At 40.6% G+C, this 27,980-nt stretch overlaps 1 protein-coding gene and 1 long non-coding RNA gene across 2 annotated transcripts; one reads left to right on the top strand and one right to left on the bottom strand.

Moving 5' to 3' along the window:
- Positions 1–1,742: 1,742 nt before the first annotated feature.
- Positions 1,743–2,272, top strand: LOC133888192 (uncharacterized). The gene is made up of 3 exons (XR_009903742.1): positions 1,743–1,872; positions 1,973–2,054; positions 2,157–2,272. It is a non-coding gene; the product is annotated as an uncharacterized LOC133888192 (long non-coding RNA).
- Positions 2,273–5,292: 3,020 nt separating this feature from the next.
- LOC133883247 (phytyl ester synthase 1, chloroplastic-like) lies at positions 5,293–9,194 on the bottom strand. Its single transcript, XM_062322510.1, has 13 exons — positions 8,885–9,194; positions 8,744–8,795; positions 8,398–8,453; positions 8,053–8,211; positions 7,864–7,968; positions 7,448–7,551; positions 7,163–7,284; positions 6,916–7,024; positions 6,674–6,804; positions 6,208–6,577; positions 5,977–6,090; positions 5,657–5,739; positions 5,293–5,575 (listed from the first exon to the last, which is right to left on the bottom strand). The coding sequence occupies exons 1-13, from the start codon at positions 9,192–9,194 to the stop codon at positions 5,293–5,295; spliced, it is 1,998 nt and encodes a 665-aa protein (XP_062178494.1).
- Between the last annotated feature and the right edge of the window lie 18,786 nt (positions 9,195–27,980).

Genomic DNA, 27,980 nt, shown 5'->3' with positions numbered 1-27,980 from the left:
TATAACCCAAAGATTTTCTTTGCAACATTGCATTGCAGCAATGAATTAGCTGCTTCTTGATCTCATGAAGACATGTATCTGTGTACTGACGGGAATCAACATATCCTTTTTCTTCTCTAACACATTAATTATTGTCAAAATAATTTCTTAGCATACTATATGTATCTATTATTTGTCTTTCTTACAGTATACATGTTTTACATAAGCTACCACAATGTTTCGCGATTTCTGATCAATAATACAGCAAACAAAACAAAGATATATATTTTAGGTTCTTTTATCTTATAACTCAAGGATTTCAAGGTACAAACTGATCATTACAACATAGCATAGCAACAAGGACCTAGTTCTGTTCTAATCTCATGATAATACTTTTGTGCATACAAATATATATCACTACATATATATGCCAAAAATATATAAATCAACATATCCATTTCACCCCTGCAATATATTAGTTACTGTCAAAGATGATTTCTTACTGCACTATCTATTTTCATCCTTCACCTTTACTACAACATACATATTTTACATACCTTGCTATCATGGGTCATGATCTGCAATAAATATTTTCAAAAAAGACCATATAGTTATACCCTTCCAACAATTGTAAAGCACCCAAACTGTTCTTTGGAGAATAATAGTGACGAACTGCTTGCCTTCTAATCTCATAAAGACATCTTTACAAATACAAATATATATCATTACATGTATACATATCACACACACAAACATGTATATATATAATACTATTTGCAATTATGTCCCGGTGGAAATTCCCAGTTCAACAAATTAATTATTGTCAAACTAATTTCTCATTATGTTGTTTGTTTCTATTGTTGCCCTCTCTTACAGTATACATATTTTACATAACATATATATTTCCTTTTCCACTTAAACCATTTGGAAACAACACTTCTATATACCTTTCATTCAATAACTCTTAACTCCTCATTTTCCCCTTTCAGATGACAATAACTCCATTGAAAAATATCAATGCATCATCGTTACAAGCAAAAATATGTGCAAGGGTTACAAGACTATCTGAGTTTAGACTTGATAATAGCCCGCATAAAATCTAAAGACTTGATTTCGTTCTACTGGATGAAGAGGTAATGCTTTTCTTGCTGTCTTTTTCATTTACATCTAAAACTAACCAAATAGTTAACTCTATTCTATGTATAGGGAGAAGCTATCGAAGCTCAAGTGCCTGAACGCCAAGTAGACCGATATAAACCATTGCTCAAAGAAGATGAAGTATATTTCATTCAATACTTCCAAATATTTCCAGCAAAAACAACTTATCAAGCAGTTAATCACATGTACTTGATTAAATTTACAAATTACACTGAGATCCATAAAATGCCAACAGTCCCTCCAACATTTCCAAAGATTGCTTATTCATTGGTTTCATTTGACATGTTAAAAACAAGAATAGATAACATCAATGACATGTCAGGTATACTACAAATCATCCATTGTATAAAATTACAGATATTACCTATTTTTATAGTACATAAATACAAAAAATTAACAATATGTTTCAATCATAAAATGTGATAGGTAAGCTGACAACAGTGGCACATACTACAACATCCTATGTCCAAGGAGTCCAAAAACATATCCGAAGGCTTTACTTGACATATGGCAGGTATGTATCCCAAAATTTCTTTGTGATATAAAAAAAAAGCCATCAACTAACTTTATAATATCTCAAATCACATATTGTTCATATGCTATGTAGAGAAAGTATTGAAGCTGTCCTTTGGGGTCGACAAGCTACAGATTTTCCAGCTGAACAAGTTATTGAAGAAAGAAAAAGAACTCCAATAATTATTCTACTCCTCGGAATAACTTGCAAATCACGTGAAGGTAAGAACATCCAAGTTCACATCCAACTTCCTGTATCTATACATAACACTACATAAAGCATTGAACTCAACTTAAAATCACATATTTTTATATTATATAGGTCAGTTGAAACTCCAAGGAAGCACCACATGCCAGTGGCATATTAATCCCATTATACCTGAAGCAATTGCACTTCAAAACAGGTAACTACTACTATTTCCTTACTTTTACACAGTACAATCTACAATTCTATATTTGCTTCATCAATCCTCAAATCCTACATTCAAAATATTATCTATGCACAGATTCAAAGCATATCCACATGAAGTATCGTGGTTAAATGCACCTACTACAAGCGCTGAAACCATAACAACATCCATCAATGATCTTGCAGATGTCACTAACCCACACAAAATATATGTACGTTATTCTACCATTTTTCCTAACTTCTCATCAGTACTATATCTATTTTCTTATTGTACATTAACAACTGGTGCTATTTACATGTGTGCACTACTCAGGGTAATACATATCAGGTTGAAATTGTTATAAAAGCCCTCAAATCAAATCAACCGTGGTGGTACCTTGGTTGTACTTCATGCCACAAAAGAGTCCTGGAGGATGGTGGTGGCTATAAGTGTCCAAAATACGGCGCAGCTACAGCTAAACCAATGTAACCACCGCTAAGTTAACTTATAAAAAATTACGTTTAACAATTTTATCAAGTTGACAAATAACTTAAGTGTTTATTTATTTAGGTACCGTATCACTATGGTAGCAATTGACCCAGCTAATTTCAATGAAGATGACCCAAAAAGTATTGAGATTATTTTCTTTGGTGCCACTGGAGAGCAACTGACGGGTGTTCCAGCTTTAACACTTGCAGCATCTTCGACAATAAATCCAGAGACAATACCTTCAGAAATTACACGCTTATATGGTAACAAATACACTTTAAAGATCAGTGTCCCTTTTTCCTCCATACAGCGAGCAGATATATCATTTCAAGTAAAGTCTATAATAAATACAAGTGGCCCAAATACTCCTACACTACCTACAACAAGCCAAATATCAGGTACTTGCTAACTATAAACAATCGACAAAAAGATAGATAAGCCATTGCTCTTCTCTCACTCCCTCCTTACTTCACAAATATATACGTTGCTAAATTAGAAAATAGAACAAATATATATTTACATCAATACTTACTAACAATACTTACAATTTCACAGAAACTACTTCAGGTCAAGCGCATAACTCAGCACCAGCAACAATTTCACAGGTACCACATATTTCCTATTTCCATATTATATGTGTATAGAACAAATATCACAAAGACCACAAATAATTGTAGGAAGAGCACAAAAAGGACATAGACAACCCGTTGTCTTTAGAAGAGACACCACGTAGAGAACATGCTGTAAGTATTATTATATATTTATTCCAACAACATTATGAAAACCAAAAAAATTCATAAGCTAACTCCCCCCTCCCATTGTATAGGCTTCAGCTACAAAAGCCACAGAAATAGGCAAACACCACTTCACTGAAGAAGATCCAGAGCCATCTGATCCCAAAAACATAATCAAGTTACAAATCCTTCCATCATCATAGTATCTCATTCCCTAATTCTAAACCTTATAAAAACAGCTGAAACAACTAATGCACTTGAACTAAATTTACTTTACAGTAAAAGATCTGCTTCGAGGAGACAACTGTTTAAAGACTAATCTTTTCCCAAATTAATATTCGATGCAGTAAGCCCTTTATTTATGAATATACACATACATTTATTTTCAGACTCATCCAAATATAAAAAACAAAAAATAAGGTACAAATCCTAACTATTGCCTTCTTGCATCTTTTTCCCCAGATATCAAGTATCATCATCAATTGCCAACGCCGGCTGTTTATCCAGATCCTACTTTTCATGTACCTTCTAACTAGCAAATATGTAAACATAGCCCTTGCTAAATAAATTATACTACCATAAAATCAACTACTATGTAACATATTATTATGTACAGTTATTATATACTTTCCCTTAGATACTATGTAATATATTTCTATATACAGTTACTGTGTACTTTTCCTTAACTACTATGTAACATATTACTGTATACAATTAATGTGTGATTTCCCTTCTAAACTCCGTGGTGCACTTCGATGAAATGCTTTTGACTTGATTGCTAATGTATCCATCTATACAATTGTAATCACTAAATAATACTCCTCATATGTTCCTTCATCAATACCTCTATATTATCTTTGTAACTATCATCTAATAACCATTTTACATCTATTCATCAATGTAGTAACTGTAAGACATATATTCAAAACAAGCGCAGCAAAGCGCGCAACTCTGTCTAGTATGTACAACACACATGGCAATCTCCTACTGCGAAACATGTCATTCGAGTTCCATCTGGAATGGTACGTGAGACTCTCTTTCATGCCTCACATTGTACTTGACATGGCGAAGTTTCTTGAAAAAACAGTACAAGTACAAGAACATGAGGTCATATTATACTTGACATGACATAGTTTAAGATCTGAAATGCAACAAACTAGAGGCCAATTGTTGGACAAGATATATACAAATATTAGCATATCGACCAGAAATCATGAACTTGAGCTGATCTGTCCAATTGTTTATTAGGTTTCACGAATTTTTACAGTAAGTTGTTTAAAATTGTTCCATGCATATGAAGGGCAAAAAGAAAAGAATCTAGATCACATGGAATAAATTAAAAGACATAAAAAGGAAACAAGAATAAAAAATAAAAAATACCGATATGCTATCCTCAGCCCCCGCGCTCACACGTTGCGCTCTCTTGTAGCTGGTCTGCAATTTCGGGGGAACTCTCGCGTGCCCTATGGACACTCTCTGGTTGGGCTCACTAGGTCTCTGTTAGTGCTGATTAGACAATAATTGGGTATTCAGCTAGATAAAAAGCTGACGTGATATGCAATTTAAAGAGGAGGGAAGAGTTTATTTCTTATGAAAGAAATTAGCTCTTTAAACAATCCTAGATGACAACAATTAGTCACTTTGGAAGACTTAAAAAACTACCAGCACACATATATACATTAGAAGCTTATTTCTTAATAATAATAATTTCTTACTTTTTCTTTACTCTTAGGCATCACCTAAAAATAAGGTATTGAAAGTGCCCTTAGCTCGTAGATTCGATTTGACGTGCTTGAAAAGAGTCAAGCTAAGAATGTCTGGGTTCCCACTTACATTCAAACGACCAAAGTTAATTGGGATGACGTGGCCAATTCGGAGAAGAGCTTTAGATGGAGTAGTTGCAAATAATAATAATAATAATATGGAATTATGGAGATGTGGATTGTTGGATCCTGAAGTATGTCTCACATAGCAATTTAATGACAACAATTGAGGTGATCCTATGTTCAGGTATTTTTCTTTAAAAAAAATCAGGGATCAAAGGCCGGAACTTCACAGTTTGGTCCTCGAGCGGCCTGGTACAGCATCCTCGAGATGAGACTCCTGTACTTGTCCTCCACCCTCTTCTCCAGCAAGTACGAGATTATACCCTCGACCTCCGATTTAACATGCAAGTAGAGATCACTCGCAGCCTGCCTATCAGTCAGGACGTCCTGCCTTCCCCTCGTCGGTATCGGCTTCCCGAATCGGTAGTAGAACCGGCCCGGCATTTTCAGATATAGACCAGGGAAGAACACCTCATGATCAACTTCCCTGAAAGAGAGGAGTCATCAGTGTGAGGGTTTGTCTGATCTCAAAACTTATGGGAGGAGCAACTTGCTAGTATCTATGAACCTTAGCTTTAGATGGTTGCTATACGCCTGCATCAGTTCTTTGCCAAAGGGTGCATTCCTGATATCGTCGAACGTGCAAAGGATCTGATCGATGGGAGAAAAGATGTACGAGTATTTATTAGCCACAGTTTATGGATCTCGATGGTACGATTTTTTTCGTTGCAGGTAATATTCAAGAATGCGCATTCTCTTCTCTTTTTCCGTGCCTAACTTATGTTCAAACCAGCTGCAGAAGAAGTTACAGAAGCTCGTCTATCAAAAGGAGAAGAAACAAACGAAGACACTATGCTTAGATGCAGAACAGCAGGACCCATTGCTTACTTCTAGTAGATCATCCTCTCCAACGACTCCAAAAGGCACAATCGTGGCGTTAAACTGTGCCGCCATCCTGACAAATTCGGTCTGGGCTGGCCAGAACAACCTGTGCTCTTCACCCTGCAAACCAGTCCCATTTGAAAATTGAAATAGCTCAAAATAAGCTGATAAAGTGCTCTTGCATTATTTAAGCATGGAGAGTCGCATCGTGCAAACACGAATTAGTTGTGTGCTAACCTTGCAGTGCAGCGCCTCCCGGTGGCCGCCGGGGTACAGGAGCAAGAACTCACCGGCGGCCAGCAGCTCGTAGATGTACCTGTACTTCAAGGGCACGCCGCCCCAAAGGTTGAGGAAGTCGAAGAAGTCGTGGCCCTCCGACCACGCCCGCGTCTTGTTCGGGAACAGAAGCGGGTGCGCGATGCCGCGGACGACGACCTGCTTCCGGCGCAGGAACTCCGCGGCCAGCGAGATCAGCTCGATGCCCAGCAGCATGTGGTTGCCGACGAGCAATACCGGGCCGTGGTCCGGGACTCCGGCCAGGCCCCGAACCACCGTGCCGTCCTCCATCGTGGAGTACATCACCGGGCAGGTTCTGAACCTGAGATCGCTGCATTTTGGCATGAAAGAATCACCGTGTCATTGGTTTGTAAGTAAGACTACATTATTCATGTGATGCACTGTGACGGGTAGTAATTCTGGTTACCAGCTAGCTTTGTCTACTTCTTTTAATTCGGTTGCGGATGGAGGGATGAAGTCGAAAACCCGGTGGTAACACCTCGAATGGCGGTAGAGATCGGCGCACTTGATTATGGATGAGACATGAACGCCGTACTCCTGAAATACATGCCGAATTATATCTGCCGGGTCAGTTGAACAAGAGCATTTTCTCTTCGTGTGAGTTGAAAAGATTTACTGTAATTCGAACTTTTGTCAGCTAAACCTCACCAGCAGTAAGCTGTGCCCATGGTTCTCGAAGAAGTAGATTTTGCATTTAGGTAACAACTTCTGTAGCCTGTTTGCTTCAGCTTTGCTCGGAAGTAACCTGTCAGCACAGCTGACAGAAAGCATACCAACATTTTGAACCTTAGAAATCCATCATAGTAAAAAAATTCGAACTCTCTATATATTGCCCAATCATGTAATAAAGGTGACATGCCGAACTAATAATTGAATTGCTTAAGGCAGCGAGTACCTGATTAACAGTAGTACTTCAGCCTGAACTGATTGTAGGCGATAGTTCGCATAAGAGGCAGCCTGTTTGATCAGCTTCATTTTCCACCTCAGGATGTCCTCTGGTATTTTTTCCAGAATGTTCTGCAATTAAAGGCTCACGTTTTGATCACACATTATGATTACAACCAAAGAGCAAGGTGACAGAGGAAGAGCGAGGAAAGTGTTTCATTTTGAGTTTCTCCCTCCCTATCCTCTTGATACGGAGAGACTCGTAGTGACAAGATATAAAGACGATGCTAAGTACCGAATGCTTCAGGAAAGATGACATGTTATTTGTCAATCTGTTTATTGCTTCCAAAGGATGCTTCCCATTTATCATGCTACTCACTGCCATGTCCACTTCATTGTCTGGTCTCATAATCAGAAAAAGAAACAGAATAATCAAACACACAGTTAAATAACAAATGTGACAACTTAGGACAAGAAAAGAAATAATGTGATGCAAAATAATACATCTCGGTTTACAATTACTCAAGATCAAGATTAGTTCACCTGTGATGATACTTAAAAGAAAATGCTGAATTTGAAATCTGAAACTAGATAAATTCATGGGTATCAAGTAACATTCAGTCAGCTGAATACATTATTACGTGTGTTTGATTTTCTACTTACTTCTACATGTTTTTATCATTTTCTAGTAGAAATCTACAAGGTGCTTACCAATGTTGTAGTTCAATAGGGCTGTAATTGCCATACAGGCATGGTCTGAAAACGGGCTGAAAACTGATAGAAGCTGTTGTATGTCTGAGTTCTCAAATGATGTTGCTTTCCCATGAAAAATGGAACGAAAATTTAGGTCAAAAAAAAACTAATTAGGAGGTTCATATGACAAAATATTTTATCACATACCTGGATTAACGAGTACCAAAATCAAATCAATGTGAGGATTACGAGCAGCCACAGACAGTGCTAAGCATCCTCCAAAAGAATTTCCCAATAGATAGATGGGCTTATTAGGAGAAGTGGCATGCTCTTTTGTCACAGCGTCTTCTACCATTGTAACAAGTTCTGAAAAATAAAATCAGCTAAACCATACAATCTTGTGATAGGAGTTGGCTAATTTTTCATCACTCTGAATATAATGTAAGATTAGAAAAAAACATAACAATTAGGAAGCACATCCGGTCCTCTAAAAAGATAATATTTATATTGAAAATCCTTCAAAGATAAATTAATTCACAGATATATGGATACCTTCGAATGGCATGCGGTCATGAAAAGGAATGTGCATGCATCTAAGTTCAAAAATCCTGAAAATAGAATTAATAAGTATCTGATAATGTTTAAACTACCAATAATTACAACTGGATTTGTTTTGTTGTTGTTGTCTTTATGCTAACCTGAAGGAGAAAAATATCTAGTGAAAAGTGAAGAACGAAATCCCATCCAAAGTCCAAACAAAACAAACGACTAAAACTAAGTGCCTGGAAGATTCTCTATATGATAATGTGCTCCCATTATATTCCAAAATATGACCTGGTTAGTACTGTAACCAACTGAAACTGCGGACAGTGTGTACAAAGTTCTATTTGTATCTTACCTTCCAAGAGCCTTGTGATGCATGAAGAGCCCCATCCCCATTCCATCTACTCCTGAAAGTTTCTCACTCCAAAACGTCTGATCGCACCAGAAAAAAGTCCATACAATTGGTTCATCACGCAATATGTTGATGCATTTTTACCTGGTAAATACAGCATCAATGGAGCACCCTCGATTGGAGAGCCAGCGTCGATGGGGCAGAACCAGCGCGCCGGCCCACTGTCATGCTCCACCAGCTCGCCAAGCGCCTGGTAGTAATAATCTAGGTCCTTAGCTTTCTGGTACCCATCATCATACAGTGGTTCAAGCCCCTTGTAGCTTGCTTGCAATCTTGAAGCATGCTTCGAGTACTTCAACTGGTAGCTGATCCCCTCAAGCGAGCCAAGTCGTCGTCCCCACGGTGGCCAAAGGGCGGTGGCCTGCGAGGGTGTAGGGCGGGAGAGAGTCGCCATTGCTGTGAGCTAGAAAGCTTTTCTGAGGGTTCTTGTCATGGTTTTGGGGAGGCTCAGGAAGGAGTGGAGTCATGCCTCATGCGTTAGGGAAGTCTCAAGGTGTGCAACCGAAATAACTGACATGGAAATGAGGCGCAAAGGGTGTGAGCTTGGAGTGTTGTAGACTTGCACTCCAGTGGTCGAAATTTGTGTGATTTGGTCATGTGCAACGTCGTACCATGTTGACGTTTCGGTGGTCAGACTAGTGTCTCATGCTAATTTGATACTACATAGCATAGATAGGCCTGCTAGTGGACTGAAATTCAACCCAAATCCAACCCAATCTACACAATACATCTCTTTTTTTTTTTTTTTTTGAGGGGTTCGTTCTTTATTCCATACTGATGTTCATGGGTACATGCACAAAATTTGGAGGATTAAGCAACCATACATGCTGACCTAAGTCTAGGGAAACAGCAGCTTTAGCAATCCTATGCGCCTCCATATTCGAACACCTTCCTTCATGGCAAAATTCTACCTCATTAAAACCTCTACTTTTCTGCCTGATATCGTCAAGCACCATAGTGTAACTACAAGTGCAGTTTTCTTACATATTATTAACTACATCAAGGCAATCAGATGCAACTGTTGTCCTTTGAATCTGCAGATCTGCTGCCAAAGACAGAGCCTCACTACATACCACACCTTCTAAAGCACTAGGCTCTGTCAAACCATCAAAGACTTGTACACTTGCCCCCTAGAAAACTCCTTCTCCATCACGACAAATTGCAGCTACGGCACCTCTGTCACCTCTCTTTGAAATGCCTGCATCCACATTCATTTTCATAAAACCTTGCCTTGGAAGAATCCATCTGGGAGAGCATTGTTTAGGCTACACATGCAGAGGCTTGTTTTTATCCCCACCTACAAGATCAAGTTCACTCAAAAAATTAGTGATAAAATTAAATGTAGACAACGGGTTCTGAAACTCCTCATCGTGTATTGCCCTTCTTCTCCTTGCTACCCATATGGCCCAGCATGAGGCCACCAGGTTGATGAAGCCCTTTCGAGACAGAGATTCATGCATGAGTAAAAGCCACTGCTTTGGATCCTCCATTTGACAAGTACTCACATGATCAATTAAATCCTCATTAGCCAGAGCTCATACACAACGTGCCATAGTATAATCCAACAAAGCATGTCTCCAAGAGTCTACCTTCGCATTACATATCTTACACTCGGTAGTTGAAGCCATTGACAAAAAAAAAAAAAAGAGCGAGGAGAGCTCAGACATCACGTTCGCCGTCGACGACACCACCTTCCTCATGCACTCGTGCATCCTTGCTGCGCAATCGTCGGTGTTCCGGGCGGAGCTGCGGGCGCTCACGAAGGACCACAATACATCTCAGGAAACCCAATCTAAAGAAAAGCTCTGACAACCAAATCCAAACCAACTCCACCAAGTTTTTCTACCTATTTCAACCCAACCCAATTCGCTGAGATGAGCTCAACCCAATCACCAACCCATCTTCCACCCGATTCCGGCCTGCAGCGTGGTGGATCCTCACACCGTTGTCTCCCACCTCTCTCCCCATTGCAGTCCTCCTCTTCTCCACCACCGGAGCATCCTCCCTGGGTCAATTGGCTCGTCATCCTCTCAAGCCCCCGTCCTCGCCTGTGTCCGCCGCAGCCGCAACCTATCTCGTAGTCTGTTGCCCGCCGTTGCTTTCCTCACCTGGCGGCCAAAACCGCGTCATCTCCTCGTCGCCTTCTCTGCGTGCGCGGAGAAGCTCACCGCTTGGCCGTTGCTGATCTCCGCCAGCCTTGATGGCCAAGCCTGTGTCTGCGTAATAACTGTTCCATACCTAGCTTACGGCCATCTTGTCGGTTTCTATTTAACTGATGATCATTTATGTTGATTAAATTGAAGATAGTGATGCTTTTTGGATCTCATGTGAACAGCGCAGAATCAACTTTTGCTAACTTTTGTGTAAAAAGATTTAGTTGTAACAATCTGTTGGCAAGAATGCTATCTGAAATCTGAAGTACTCGTTACATACCCTCTCCTGCCATTTTGATTGAACATCTAAATATTGAGCAATCTTTGTAGGTTGATAAATGGTTCTGCGATTTGTTATGTATGCCTCATAGCCAACGCAGAGTATCCAGAATTGCAAAAAATGTGAGCATATTCTTTAACTTGCTTTGTTCGATTAGACTTAGTGGTTCATTTGTTTCGTTCTAACGTTCATTATCTGTCATAAGTAGCTCTGGAGACAATTCTGTGATGTAAGCTAACCAGTAGGCTAAAACAAGAATATATGCAATTTGTCCTCTGATTGTTAATATGCCCTTGCATCCTGTGACTAAAGAGTATATGTGATGATCTCTGACATTGAAAACTTTGAGAATTCTTACTCCTGCAGGATTTTCAGTTAGCTGTATGGTTAATAATTGCTTTGATCTGTCCGTACAGGGAAGCGGAGATGGGAACAATGAGCAAGAAAACAAACGCATGAATCGCCTGGTTCAATATTTTGTCTCTCGGTGTCTGCGTTGCGGTATCAGTTCTGCAATTGTGGCACCTTCAAGGCTACTTCAGGGAGAAGAAGCTCATTTGGATTTACTCAATTGATGTTGCACTGTGACCGAAGTATTGATCACCTTGGAAAGGACAATTTTTTCTTCTTTAGTTTGAACATTTCATACGAGATCAAGTTAAATCACTATTGTGTAGAAGTCCACATGGGACAAGTAAACCATCAATTATAGTATATGCGAAGGGCATTTAACAGTCTTAGAAAATTAATCATCTCTTTTTTTGTCTTCCAATTGATTGGTCATGACCCCGTTTAACTTTAACAATAGCTTATTTTATCAATTATCTACATTCTGGTATTTTTATAATATTATTTAGCAACACAAACTACATTTTTAGAACTCGTCGAGATTTATAGGAGAAAATATAGACACAATCCTATTGTAATTGTCTTCTCATAAGATTAATCCAGACAATACTGGACATAGAGTTATTATCTATGAGAGGTCTAAACCTATATAAAATCTCATATCCGCTTTTTCGATAAGCAAAGTTGCTACAACAAAAACTTCCTTTGGAGGCACTTTTCTAAAGGCATTTTCCTAGTTTGCCTCTATATATTGACAATTATATTGTAGAGACATTTTTGTGGCATTTTAGAATGCGTCTCGAACATAGAGACACTATTTGAGATATTGTGGATAAAGATTGCCTAGAATGGATTGTCGAACTTCAAGGCATTTTTAAATTATCAATATAAAAATGGCATAGAGGTATCTTATAGAGACGTTGTTTGAGGGTTTTTTTTTTCTAGAGGCTCTATTTTTTACGTTTGAGGCATCTTATAAACAACTCATAATAATAATACTATGAATATATGCAAGTAGTGATGTTAGTGTGAGTTGGTTAGTAGGGCATGTCTAGAGATTATTTGTCCATGAGGTCTTGAGTTCAAGGATTGGTTCCTCTTAAACTATCGCATTTCGAGAAAATATTTTACACAACAAAAATTGTCTCTATAGCACTGCATAACGCCTATATAAAAATGCTACTAATTTTATAGATACTACTAAAGAAACCGACATCAATGTCAGTTCAGAACCATCATCAGTGTCAGTTTTAAACCAGTATTACGCAATCGACGATGATAGTCTAGGAGTATCAATGTCAGTTATGGAACTGTCAATGATAGCCTAGTATCATTGTCAGTTTAAACTACGAACTAGCATTGATATCACCACTTTCACTACAGCTTTGAGCCACGAACTGGAACTAATATCACCACTATCACTGCCAATTTGAGCTACAAATCGGCACTGATATCACCACTATCACTATCGGTTTGAGTCATGAACCGGCACACCGTTATCACTACCAATTTGAACCATGAACCGATAGTGATATTTTCACACCCCAAAAAATAGCATATATGGTTCACATACAGTTAATCTTACTTCACACACATAGGTAATCATCACATGTCATATATGGTTGATATACAGTTCATGATTCATATATGATTTCATTATTTATATATGTACACATTAAAAATTAGGTATTAATATGTAAAATTATATACCTTAGTATCATTTAGGAGGACTACGCCTTTGTTATCGCAGAATGTGTGCATGTAGGTTGAGCCTTGGTATCTAATCCTATGTTTGGCTAAGAAAATTCAACGAGGGTGGCTCCAATAGTCCTAGGATGAGCACTTAAAAAACCTAATGCACCTTTCACCAAGTGCTATGATCTCTTCAAGTTTGGTGGCTAATCTTAGCAGAAGAAAATTCACCAAGACAGAGGGAGAAGGAAGGTAGCACCAAACCTAATACACCTTCCTCTCTCTCTCTGCCCAGGTGTAATCCTACCTCATCGAGGATGGTATTCCCATAGCTGTTAAGTAGGTTACAGAAGCCTATTTATGCTATCCTAATATGATTTATTAATGATGGCCATTAAATCAACTTCAAAATATCATTAGTGAAATCTCGCATCTCATAAAAGTTACATAATATATGAAATCATCATTGGCAAACTACCTAGCCATCAATATCGTTACTTTTCAAGAAAACTAGTCCACTAAAATATAGCACTATATTTTGAAACATGTTTTTGTACGACTATATTGCGCCAAGAAATGACAACAAAAATTATTTATTTGTGCCTCAGTTGTGTGTCCAAAATTGGAATGTGACTTTTTTAGATAATGAAAGTACAACTTTTGGCCTCTGTTGGTTCAGGGTGTGGATGTGTTTACCTACACCACCTAAGTTTGATTCCAGTTGGACATTTACATCTTGTTGGTGCAAAAGTAGAAAGTTATACTTACATCATAAAAAATATTGAATTTGACATGAAATCATAATTGGCATATTGCATTATTTTTCTTGGGTTTACTCATCCATTTTTGTTCATTAATCTTCTATCTATTGACTATTTGCAGTAACACACATCCAAGTTCTTAGACTAGTGAGAAGGACTAGGCAACAGTTGGGGATTACCTTGAGGTGACGGCAATGCAGAGGGAGTCGAGGCATCGATGTGGAGGAGGCCAGTGTCGGGGTGGATGAGGACTTGGCATCATCTCTGAGATGTGGAAGAGGTCATGCGATGGAGGAGGCTTGGGAGGGCATGGAGCATGGAGGGAACCAAGGCATTGGTGTGGAGGAGGCCAGCGTCAGGATGGATGAGGACGCGATATCAGCTCTGAGATGTGGAGGAGGTTGCACGGTGGAGGCCGAGGCATCTGTGTGGTGGCTCTAGAGCAGCTAAGTGTTGAAGAAGGGTGGATAAGAACAATTATATAGGGTAGTGATACTATCATTGCTAGATCAAGTAACTGATCGGCAATAATAAACACGATCTGACAATGTATCTAGTTTGAATGCATGGGGCACGAGAATAGAGGCATTGGTGATAGTCTATCATGGTTGGTTCACAACTAGCATCGACAGTGATAGTATGAATGCATTGGGCATGGGAACTGAGGTGTCAATGATAGACCATCATTGCCAGTTCATAATTAGAACTGGTAGTGATACTATTAAAATAAATTGAATAAATGGTGCTTGATCTATAGGGCCAAGAAAGCCACTAGTATGTTCCAAACCACTACAAGCCCCACACAACCCTTTGGTTGTACAAGTCAGAGCTAAGAGGGTGCATGATGTTCCTCAATAGGCAGTGTGGTACTAAAGAATAGTAAAGGTATAGCAAGTTGCGACTAGCAGGCCATGAAAAGGGGTCTAAATATTGGCCCACAATGATACCATTCAGTTGGCCCAAATGAGGCTAGGCAACATAAGACAGGCGAGTCTGCTCAATTGTGATAAGTTCATAGAAACTATTAGTTCATTACATAAAAGTTTATGACACCAGTTTAAAAAACCTTCTTGATGTTTAAGCTGGTTGTTGGATCATGTGCCTGCTCCACCAGGTTGATGTGGCTCACTCTGGTGAAGATGACATTGTCACTGATGACCATGCAAAAACAAAACATTTTTAGGTAACAGACAGAGAACATAGCAATAGATGTTATGGGAATCAAAGTCAATCCAAGATAACATATCATTGGTCAGTCCCAGGGCGCATTGGAGAACAGAAACAATGATCATCCACATGATTAGGGTTGGATGAACATGGTGTCCCCAAATGAAAAGCAAACATTCCTAGGGGGCTAGAACGAGACCCAAGTGATCAGCAACAAGTTGGATGACCCTAACCCTTTGACAATTAAAATGAGCCATCATAATGACAGAAGAAGAAGATCTGCAAAATATAAGACAAGAATAATAGAGGAAAAAAACCATGTTTCTTCACAAACCTTTAGCAATCAAAGTAAGGAAGAACAAAGAACTCTAATCTCACTATTGTCAGAGTGAATTCTCACTTGTGATGTATAGAAAATGATAGAGGGAGCATGATTAAATAGAGTTTGTAATTGTGTCAATTGGAGTTACCAACCAAAAGTGATAGACCAACACATATATTCACTCGTCCCCTATCACTACAAATTGTATATACCAACCGACAATGATATTCCATCACTGCCAGTGGTAATTATGCCGATAGTGATATCTTAATTGTCCCCTTAAAACTGCATGTGTGGCACCCCTTCGTTGTTTCATGCCATTAAAACTACATGCACAACGCCCCTTTTGTCTTCCTTGAACGATCATTATAATCCTCGTCCTCCCCGGCCCTCCTCATTTCATCCACGATGTCGCAGCTCCTCCTACCATCCACCACACACAAATTAGATCATTTGTCTTCTCGATCTAGTCATGGGTGCCATACCTCCTCCCCCATCACCACCTCTCGTATCTCCTCCTTTCCCACCATCATACTCATCAGACGAGGAGGAGCCAATGCCGTTCTCCTCCGATGACCTCTCCTTCTCCTCCTCTGACGATGACCGGTCCTCCTCCCTGTACAACTATGATTGGGTGAACTTCTTGGGCGAGGGTCCTCCACCGAAGAAACTCTACGCACCAGCGAGCTTGGATGACTTATTCGAGGATAAGGATGACACATATTTTGAGTATAATGCGTCCTCTTCTAAGGAGGAGGGTAATGAGGAGGTCACCAGTGCCGAGGGCTCCAATAATGACAAGTAGGAGGAGTCCACCGTTGTTGCTGATGATGACGATAGCATAAGCATTGACTGGGATGAGCTCAAGAAAAATGAGCTCCGAGGAGGAGGTTCGTCGCCTCAAGAGGTCACGATGACCTCATCATCATCGACAGCGATGCGACGATAAAGAGCCATTGTCATTAGAGGATGACAACCCACAATCAAAGAAGCAGAAGATAGCATAGGCGTAGGGTATATAGGTTTATTAATTAGTCTTTTAGTGCCATCCAAATGTTGGTTTTTGTTTGTAATACTAAACTTCTTTTGTAATCTACCTTATATATAAAAATAAGATCTTTCACTTCCAAGCTTAATTAGTCAAAATTTTGAACTTCCAAGTTTAGCCAACACGTCCTCTCTGGAGGCATGTCTCATGTCACTGCCGGTTCATGTAATCAACTGGTACTGATAAAGGATATATCATTGTCAGTCAATACAATGAACTGGCATTGATAAATCATTGCTGATTACTGGTACCAACCAATAGTGATACACTACTTATCACTGCCAATTTATGCCACAAGCAAGTAATGATGTTGCACTACCGATTGGTGGTGTGAATTGGTAGTGATAAGTTGTATCACTACCGGTTCCAACTATCTCATTAGTTTTTTGGCCATTGGTGGTTATGAACCGATAATGATACCTTATCACTGCTAGTGCTAGCCAACCCGGCATTGATAGGCATTCACCGATTGGGGTTTCTGTAGTAGTGAGACGTGATTTACAAAGTGCCACTACTGTCCTAGGGTTGACGCATGGGGAAACATTTATGTGTCATTTTAAAAAATGATTCTATGATTGTCTAGAGGCAAGAAAAAAGTCACAACTACATGCTAGTTCTCTTGTAGTATTTGTCTAGTTGATGATCAGATATCCCTACTTTAAATAAGTATTTACGTAATTGACTTTAACAATCGTTGACTACTAGCACCGTCTATGGGGATATGACAAGACATATCATCATCAGCTAAGCGCATCAAGTGTCTGACAAAGGGATACTCTGATGATGAGTTCTATGACAACTTTGTACCTAACATATACGTGAAGCTCGATGAGTTGATGGAGGTTCCTCGATCTTCAATGTTGAATTTTGGCTGTTGAGCCTTGGAGCTCGACGGTCAAGATGATACGGCTAGTAGATCAGAAAACCTAACTACGACTACAGCCTCAATTTCTAGTGGTCTTCACCACCGAGTAGTCGCCAATACAGAGCAGGTGATTCTAAAGGATGATCCTCGCTTCTCAGAGTTCGACGCATCTACAAACAAAGAAAACATACAACACTATGATGTCAATGCATTGTCCGCTAGTTAGACGGAGGACCTAGCGATGGTTATTCCTGGCCATGAGAACCATAACACAAGTAACAGTGATGATGGTGTATGACAAGAAGAGTCGAGTCCATCAAGACATCCCACACCAACATACGTTTGAGATGAGCATGAATGTTCCCTGAATCACCAGGCAACGTTGGGCTGGATGATTTTTGGTTCATTGGGCCGACAACATAATGAAGCTTGGTTTATTTCTAGTACTGCTCAACATTTGCAAGGCATAAAAATCCTACTCTCCAATCTTCCATAAGAAGTGTTGAATACTCTAGAAGGAGTGTGTTGGTTGGAGGACATTGGTGGTGCTATCACCGATGCACAATAGCGGGTAGAAGCCTCCAGCTCGGCAAGATTTACCACTCGGACAAGTAGCTCATGCTGAAATAGACCTAGCCAAGGTTCCATAGATCGACATAGAGAGGCTAGACTAGCCCATGAAAGGATGCACGCCTGAAACCAACGAGCATGCCGCACAACGCCTTCCAAAGATCACCTTACGCATGATCTATGCCATAACATCGATGAACATCATGACAGGGTGGAACATCAAAATAGATCTCCCAGAAGGGACAAACCAAGTTCCAGGAATCAAGATAATACGATTCCTTAGGGTTGGGTCTATGTCTCCCACTACTCGAGAAGTACCATAGCGGTTACTGGGTGTCAAGCTTGCACACCTGATCTCCAAGTAGTCTACTAGCCGAATAGATTATGACCCAGCATGTTGGAGAAGTAAGTTGAAAGTTCTAATCCATTAGAATTTCTCCAAATCTATACTACAACTATCCAAGTAGACTATAGAGATGAGAAAGTTATGGCTAATTTCCTCCCTACGGTGCTTGAAGGATCCGCCCAATCATGGTTTACTAATTTGCCCATAGAATTAGTCTACTCATGGGAACACTTCTGTGACCTTTTCTTGGCTAACTTCCAAGGAATCTATGAGTGTTCCAGAAAAGAAGATGACATGCATTGCCTTTACCATTAGAATGATGAGACTCTACGACAGTTCATCAAAAGACTCAATAACATCATGAATACAAGATGTGATTCGAGTTTTTCGACAAGGAGTGTAGAACATAAGGCTAACTAAAGATATGGCCATGCATCTGCCTCAAAGTGTTAAGGATCTATTCAAGATGACTGGCAGTCGTGTTGTAGCAATAGTAGTTGAGTGGAGTCATTCCCTCAATAAGGGGGATAAGTTGCCTCAGCCTAACCTGGAAGGTGAGGTCTTCAAGTTGGCCGACAAGCACAGGCCGAAGAAGAAGGCCGATATGGTTATGAAAAAGAATAAGGTTGAGGCACCAAATTTCATGGCCATAACCCATAACAAGAACTTCATATTTTGTCATTTTCTCGACAAAGGTAAGAAACCCTCATCGGAGGAGGGCACGAATAGAAGGTGGTGCCTTATTCACAAATCAGATACACATGACTTGACTACTTATCATGTCATGCTCAAACAGGTGGAAAAGAATATGGGAACGAAGTCCTCAAGTAGGCCTTCCAACTCTAAACCTCGACAGCTCAAAGACAATGATGAGGATAATGATACGTCATTCCAGAGTGGTGAGCATACCATCAGCCATTTGTTTGGAGATCTACCACCTACAAGACAAAGCAACAGCACAAGCGCATCAATTGAGAGGTCTATGCTAGAACTTCTTCAATGCCCAAGGTCCTCAAGTGGTCGAAAATTCTAATTGCATTTGACAAGAATGACTGTCCTAACTTGATTAGTCACCCAAGTCAATATTTGATTGTAGTCGTGCCCATAATGAATGATTGCAAGGTAAAGTGAGTTATTGTTGATGGTGGAAGTTCTTTGAATACCTTGTTCCTTGGTACTTTGGATGCTATGCAAGTACCTAGAAAAAATATTGATCCTATGAAGCATGCCTTCCATGACATAATCCCGAGTTCAGCAGCACCTAATGGCCAAGTCTTGCTCCCGGTCGGTTTCAGGACGCTCGAGAATTTCCGAACAGAAAAAATATGTTTGATATGGCAAATTTTGAAATAGTATACAATGCTATTCTCAGATGGACAACTCTAGAAAAGTCCATGGCTAGTGCCCACTACATATACCAGTGCATGAAGTTGCCAGGGCTAAAAGGAGTCATTACATTACGTGGAGATAAACGTATGGCTTTGAAGTGTGATAAGAAAAAGGCTTGAGTTGGTTGAGCAGTTGCCTTTACATGATGCTAATTCTTGTGCAGACGCAATCCAAACACTTTAGGCTTAGTATAACTCCTAAGCCTAACGATGACATCAAAACCATTCTGTTGGACCCAACAGAGCCATCCAAATATGTCCGGATAGGCCCCGATTGAATCCTAAACAGGAGCTCGTTACTTTTTTTTGTGCGAACGCAGATGTTTTTGTGTGCCAACCATCTGACATGCCTGAAATACCCAGAGAGGTGATAGAGCGTATGCTAGCTATTCAGCCTAGATCAAAACCTATTCGACAGGAACTCCATCGTTTCTCTAGTGATTGACGAGAAGCAATTCAGGAGGAAATCAACAAGCTCATGAAGGCAGACTTTATACGCAAAGTCATTCACCCCGAGTAGTTGGCCAATCTTGTGATGGTGAAGAAGACTAACGGCAAGTAGAGAATGTGCGTAGACTTCACCAACCTAAACAAAGCCTGCCCCAAATGATCCTTTTCCACTTATGAGGATCGACCAATTGGTTAACTTAACTTCCTAATGTGAGTTGATTAGTTCCCTAGTTGCGTGCTCGGGTTATCATCAGATTAGCATGCGTAAGGAAAATAAGGAGAAAACCTCCTTCATTATGCTTTTTGGAGTTTATTGCTATGTAAAGATGCCTTTTGGTAGAGAGAATGTTGGTGCAACTTTCATATGTTCGATCTCAATATTTAAAAGGACATCGATAGCTCAAATTAGAATGTTTAACTGCATGTATTCCAAACTTACAGTGTTTTGTGACTTCAAATAGTACTATCCATCAATATATTTTATAGCACCAAAATAATCCTATTGATGGTCTCTCCAAGAAATTTTCATTGGCCTTAATGAACGGGAGAGGTAAATATCTCTCTTGAAATTTAATGAACCTTTGTCATTCTCTGGTCATACTTATTCTTCCAGATTTTGCCTCTCCTTTTCAGTTTATGTGATTAGATATTTTAAATATTTGATAGGAAGAAAGAGATATGGCCCATCTTTATGAGCAAAGAAAGTTTCCCTATCCAGGTGATGAAGAGGCTGTTGACGAGTTCATAAAGTCGAGTTTCTCTTGGCACCACGATTGGACCAAAAGGTTTTGCTGATGCCAACATGGACTCTGATAACATGCAGAAGCAATTGCAGTCGAAAAAGTTTGAACAAGAAGCGCAGAAGCTCTGATTTCGGATGAGGAATGAGGTTGTACAGAAAATCCAAGTTAAGGGATTTGTTGAATGAAGCTCTACTTCTAACGGGAGCTAGGCAGAAGTTACGTATGAATCGTTTCAGTTTGCAATTGATTATGAGATTTATAATGCAATCGTTACAACTATATTTTCCTTCAGACCTCCTTTTCTGCTACCTGCGTGGACCTTTATTCTGCTGCAAATTCATTTTATGCTTTTGGAGAATCTACCAAATTTCCTGTTCAAATAACAATTTTGTTGGTACCGATTTCTGCTCTTCAAGGCATGGTATGAACTATCAACATATCTCCTAGTGGTATCAGTTGTTTAAGTCCTAGTTTTTCTGGTGTTGGCCAACTCGATATTCATCAGTGTTCTGGTGGTGTTTAGTCAAGTACGGGCAGTTTCTTGTGCGACACAACGCATTGCCCCAGTGTCGCAGTTTCTTGTTGAACCCTCTGTTCCAGTGTCCCTCACGTACTCCATTCCCATTTGGGCGGTTGGGCCCGTGTTGCAGGGCATTGTCAAGGCTTTCTGTGAGGTTTTCAGAGAAGATGTCGGTCCTAAATGTCAGGTTAAACAGGCCAATGGTTGTTTGAACAAATTCGAGGTGGCAAAGGAATTTGCCAATATCTTGGGTAAATACAATTCGTTTTTTTCTTTTTTTTAAATATTGTTTTAACATATGAGTGTGAAATCACCTACATATGAAATCTTTCCCTCGAGAAAAAATTCTAGATTGCTCAATATATTGCCATTTTCCTAACAAAAAGTTCGCGGAAGTGGACACATTTGCTTGACATAACCTTTGTTTTTAGTCCTCCCTGTTTCGCTCTTAAATGAATAATAGAACAGAAGAACTTTCAGTACATCATGCAGTCCTTGTCAGTAGAGAGCTCATTCAGTCAGTATTGAGTAAGTCGAGTTTTTTAAAATAATATTATTTTATTAAAAAAATTAAAAAATAATAATTATTTAAAAAATTACAAGAATAAATACCTGTCGGCACGCAAAATACCGACAAGACATCTGTCGGTACTCTGAATGCCGACAACTTACGTGATGTTGTGCATGTGGATCTGTCGGTATGTGGAATACCAACAGGTTATGAGCCCGGTTAAACGGGAGTGCCACGTAGGCTTTGCGTGGAGCGTAATTTCCTGTCAGCATTCCGGATGCCGACAGGTAACGCAATATGGCATGTCAAAACTCGAAATGCCGACAGGTGCCACGTTAGGTCTGTCGGCATTCCGCGTGCCAACAGGCCTTTATATATTCCACGGACGGTGATTTCTCTCCCACGCACGACCGTACACAGCGGGCAGTGACTAGCGGTGATGGCGAGCATCGACAACGAGTGGGCGGCGTGTGGTGGGTGGCGTCGTGCGACAAGCGGCAGGTAGTGGTGGCCGTCAGGCGGGCGATGAGCAGAGTGGCACCAATATGTTTTTTTCTTTTTTAAATAGTTAGAATTAGTTAGAAATTTAGGACTAGTGAGGAAGTAGAATTAGTTAGAAATTATAGCGGTAGGATATTTAGAATAGAAATAAAGTAATTTTTTTATAGCAATACATTTAGAATGGTATAGTTGTATAATGTGAACCGAAAGAGTATGTTAGCGGTGATATTTGATGGTTATGTAGAATACAAGTGATGAGGTTGAATAGATTTTGTGGTAGTACCTATTGTATGTTGATTATAATTATTTAACCTGACAGAGTATAGTATGATTCTTGAATCAGGTATGTCAACGGTAATGGGGTTCAGGGTTTTTAACAGCCCTTGATATGTCATGCATTGTGATAGTGAGGTGGATCTTAGTAACTTCCAGTATGTGGATACATAATTGCATAGTCCAGGAGAGATTCAACGGTCCCAGTGTTAGGTTGGCTGTACAATCTACTATAACTTAGTCTGGCATATCAACGGTTGATAATTAAGGCTCTGATTCCTAGATGTCGAGAAACCGACTGGCAGTGAGAGCTCTTGGAGGTTACATGTTTGAAGCAATGGTAACAATTTGTGTCACTGGGGTTGAGATGGGGTTTTCCCACTGTATTCTTGTAAAAGCAAGCGATGTTGGATCCATAGAAGCTGAACCTAGCACCATAGAAGTTGTTGGTAAAAATAATATCCATGAGGAGGTCCAGGAGAGTTTGTTTCTAGAGGTACCCCTATAGACTAGTACACTGATTGAGCTATAGACTACAAGAGAAGAACGTAATAACGGGGAAGAAAATCAGGCTACGATGTGTGCTGATCAGGGATAACGGGATGAGGCACTAGTTGACCAGATGGAGTCAGATAATGACGAGTTCCGCACATTTTAGACTCAGGTTTAGGTATCCCGGAATAATGGACGAATTTTTCTTTGGAGAAGTTGACGATGAACGAACGACATGAGTCGGCATCGGAGTATGATTCCATCATGATGATCAAAGGCCAGATATTTCATGACAAGGTACATCTGCAGTATACAGTGAAGAGATGGTGTTTCTCGGAGGCGAGGGAGTTCAAAGTGGTAATATATAATCCTCGGACATACAACATAAAATGTTTAGCTAAAGATTGCACTTGAAGAGTTCATGGATTCTTACTGAGGTGTAACATAGTATGGTTAGCATCTATTGTTGGGCCATATACTTACAACTTAAGCCGACCTCTACGTGTGCATAGGAACATGAGCACTGACTATGTTGCAAATTTGGTGTACAGAGAGATTGTGAAGAAGACTAGTGTGTCTCCATTTGGAGTTATGCATACTATCAACACCAGATTTGGGTACGAGATTTCATATGACATGGCATGGAGAGCGAAATAGAAGGTGTTAAAGAAGAGGTTTGGCACATATAAGGACTCATACCATAACCTACATTCACTGCTAGATGTTATTCAGGGTAGGAACCCAGGCACCTACATTGTCACTCATGATTTTGTCAATCAGGATGAAGATCGAGTCATTCAGCGGGCATTCTGGTCGTTCAGCTGTATGATTGAGGTATTCTGATATTGCTAGCCCGTGATGTGCATGGACGAAACATTCCTCACAGGCAAATACAGGTGGCATGTACTCACATCTATCGAGGTTGATGGTGAGGACCATTTTGTGCCTTTGGCTTTTCCATTTGTCGAACGTGAATCTACATATAGTTGGCTATGGTTTTTGCAGTGGGTTAAGAGAGGTGTTGTTAGTAACAGGCCTAACGTTTGTGTACTCCACGATTGGCATGCAGGCTTGTTGAACGCTATCAACACATTGCAGAGTGGTGCGGGTGGAGTATTACCGTGGCCAGATTTGCATAGTCATTGGTGCATGCGGCATATTGGAGCAAACTTCTACAAACAATTCAGGAGCAAGAGGTTGATGGATCTATTTAAGAAGCTGTGCAAACAGAATCAAAGGAGAGAGTTTGATGCACTGTGGGAAGAGCTGGATAAACTAAATGGTAAGCGCATGGAAAAAGTTTTGAAGAAGCCAGTTGTACCAAGGGAGGAGGAGCCCGAGGGCCTTGAGCCTTTACCACTTGAGCCGCAGAGTCCGACTAGATCAAACACGAACCACTGGAGAAATGGACACTCATTGCAGATACTGATGGTTTACGTTATGAAATTATGACAACTAACCTCGCCGAGGTTTACAATTGGGTAATGAAGAGGAATAGATCACTGTCATTAGTGGCAATTGTGAAGTGAGTCACTTGTGGAACACAGCAGTATCTCCAAAAGCGTTACAGTAAGGCCGCGCTACATATGGGTAACCCGCAAAGGGTGTACAAGAAGAAGATAATGTCTTACATGAAAGAGAATAACGGGAAGGGCCAGTCACACAGAGTTCATATTGTTGGTAACCGTCAGCAGTAACTTCGAGGTGATGTTGCGTGACAAGATCGGACTAGGTATTAGAAAGTAGGAAATTACAATAGAATGTATGTTGTGGCCAGCGGACAACAAGTGCAAGTGCACTTGCAACAAGCCATCACTGATGATTTGTCTTGCTCTCATGTGCTAGCTTGTTGCGCAAAGGGCAGCATTGAGTCAGAGTATCTCGTATCACCGTACTACCGCAAGGAAGCCATAGAAAATATTTAGTCTGGCAAGTTTCTTGGGTGACGGGTGGTGCATGACTTCATGAAGCCACCTGAAAATGGTCCGTATTGGATTCCAGATCCAAACAGCAAGGTTTACATAAATGGGCGACGCAAGACTCGACGTATCAGGAACGATATGGACGATGTTGAGGGAGCACGTGCCCACAAGGAGTGCTTGGTATGCGGAGATCCGCATTTGAGGGGGTAGTGCGAGAAGTATCCGGTGGACACTCTAGTGTCAAGTGAGAAGGTCAGGCGTGTCCCGGTACGCCACCCGAAGAAGAAGAAAAATCCTTCGAATGAGACTATTATTTGAAGTATGGCATGATTGTTTCCATGTTCTATTACTAGTTGGACGGTGCTCTATGTTTGTAATATTAATCTGTCTATGTGTTGAAGCCTTGTAATATTGGCATATTGTTGTATTATGTAATATTCAGACAATGTGAGTATGTGTTGTAATATGTGGAGTATGTTGTATTATGTACTATTTAGAATTATTGAGCAATCTGAGTATTTGATGTTATATTTGGACCATGTTGTATTATATTTTATTTGGAGTACCTGATAACCTTTGTATTTGGTGTAATATTTGGGCCACGTTGTAATATTTGGATTGTTTGGGTTATGTTATATTTGGACTGCCTTACTCTTTGTTGTAATATTGCTAACTTTTGTACGTACTCAAAATTCATTGCACATAATGTGTTGTACTATATGATGTTTTCGAACAACCTGTTATTTTTCTCCTCATATTGTATTTCATTTATGTATTATTATTTGTGTTTTATTTCTCTCGAGTTTAATTTTTATTTTGCATATTATGTGTTGCATTACTATATACTTGTCATATTCATTATGGTGTGCAGTACAATCTTTTTTGCTTTTAGGTATGGATCTCATCGACCCTGTGATCGATGCAACGTATCGGACACACTTGGATGGCACCGAGTTGTACCCGGCCTTACGCCTACGTACTCCAGACCACTTCTGGAGGTTTGACCAGCGTTGGATACCGAGGTATAACTTTATACATTATATGTTTGCTGTTGTAAATCACTCGGTTTTTTTTACTCGTATTCTTTATTTTCCGTAGGTTGAGGGAATCGGGTCTCCTTCCTTTGGTGCGTCACCTCGATCCGACTAGGGATCGGGTGCCCTGGTTTCTCCTTAACAGGGAACTGTTGACAGCACGGGTCGATGGATGGAGGCTGGAGATGCACACTTTTTAACTGCCCGTAGGTGATATGTCTGTCACGCTGCAGGACGTCTCCATGGTTCTAGGATTGCCCTTGGCAGGGACTACTGTGTTTGGGCTGAACTTGCACGCTGGGTGTAGGAATGAGCTCCTCACTACGTTCCATGGAGTCATCCCTGAGGATCAGTAGCCTGAGAAGGTTGGCTTCGACTGGCCCCACAGTCCATCAATGGTTTGGATCTAGCAGTTCCAGGAAGACCGCCTGACGCCAGAGTTAGAGGACTGGAGAGTGCAATGACACCTGGAGGCGTACCTGTTGTGGCTTTTCGGCTGGGCCCTCTTCACCAGCACACATGCGAACACCATTGACAAGTGGTTTGTCTTCTTTGTGCAACAGATTGCGGACGGCCCCAGGAGTATGTCCCTCAGTACAGTTGGGGCTCTACAGTCCTAGCGCAGACGTACCGGGCATTGCGCAAGGCCTGCAGCAAGAGAAGTGACTTCGGGTCGATCATAGGTTGTCCTTTGCTCCTGACCCTGTGGTCATACGAGTGCGTCGACATAGGGCGCCCGCACCTGAACTTGTACGACACGTATGATGAGGCTTTCTACTTCCTTGATGAGTTCAGCCTACACGACGTAGTGGATGGCCCCGTGATGGGTTCACTTTGGTGCAATCACGATGTGAGGAATATAAGTTAACATATTTCTTTCAATACAGTTCTTTCATGACGCTTATATGCTTGACACTTTTGTTTTTCATGCAGCTGAGGTGGGTGACAGCAACAACACGCTCTTCATACCCTCAGTTCATTGCCGCATTCGACCAGCTCTAGATGGACAGGGTGCACTGGACACCGTACGGCCACAAGGTGGTCACGACACGGGCACCTCTTTGCCTCTATGACTTGTGCCACAGGGACCAGGCTCTCTGGCTTACACGGCGATGGCTGGTGTTCAATGTCATGGTTAAGCCCTACTACCTGAACAGAGTGCTCAAGCAGTTCGGGTATCACCATCACTTCCCCTAGGCATGACGACCGACGGACAGCACTCACTTGTAAGTATTTGTTGTTACAGGTTCTTTACTATTCATGATTTCAGTTCTGTAATCGTAACTTCATCTTGCAGGATGACGAGGAAGGATATGAGCATCGCGTACGATACAACTTGGAAGGGTAAGTTGCAAGCATGGGTGGACAAGTTGGTGGATGTGGCTACGCACATCCATGTCCCTAGCGGGCCTTACGACCATAGGACGGAGGACACCACTTGCGCTGGTTCCACAAGGTGACACGGGTTAGGTGCATCCTAGTGCCTTTGGAGCCACCACAACATGAGCCGGAGGTCACCGACACGTTTACTATGGAGCCGATGGTGGTGTACCACGCAATGGTACGTGAGGATGTTTTATTGTAGTGACTTTCATTCTTATTATTAAATTTGTTCTCTAAGAAATTGCAAGCAGACACGTGCAAAGACGTCAGCACTAAGCTACTAGACTTCATGGACTACTAGGAATCGGTCCCACAGCGGGTTGACCCAGGCAAGCTGATGGCCAATCTGCGTCGGCTGGCACGGTGTTGCCTCGATGGTTTTTGACATGTTTTGTGCCAACGGGTATCGGA

Source organism: Phragmites australis, chromosome 1 (assembly GCF_958298935.1).
Source record: "Phragmites australis chromosome 1, lpPhrAust1.1, whole genome shotgun sequence".
In the NCBI taxonomy this organism is placed as follows: Eukaryota; Viridiplantae; Streptophyta; class Magnoliopsida; order Poales; family Poaceae; genus Phragmites; species Phragmites australis.
This window is presented reverse-complemented; position numbering and strand designations above follow the sequence as displayed.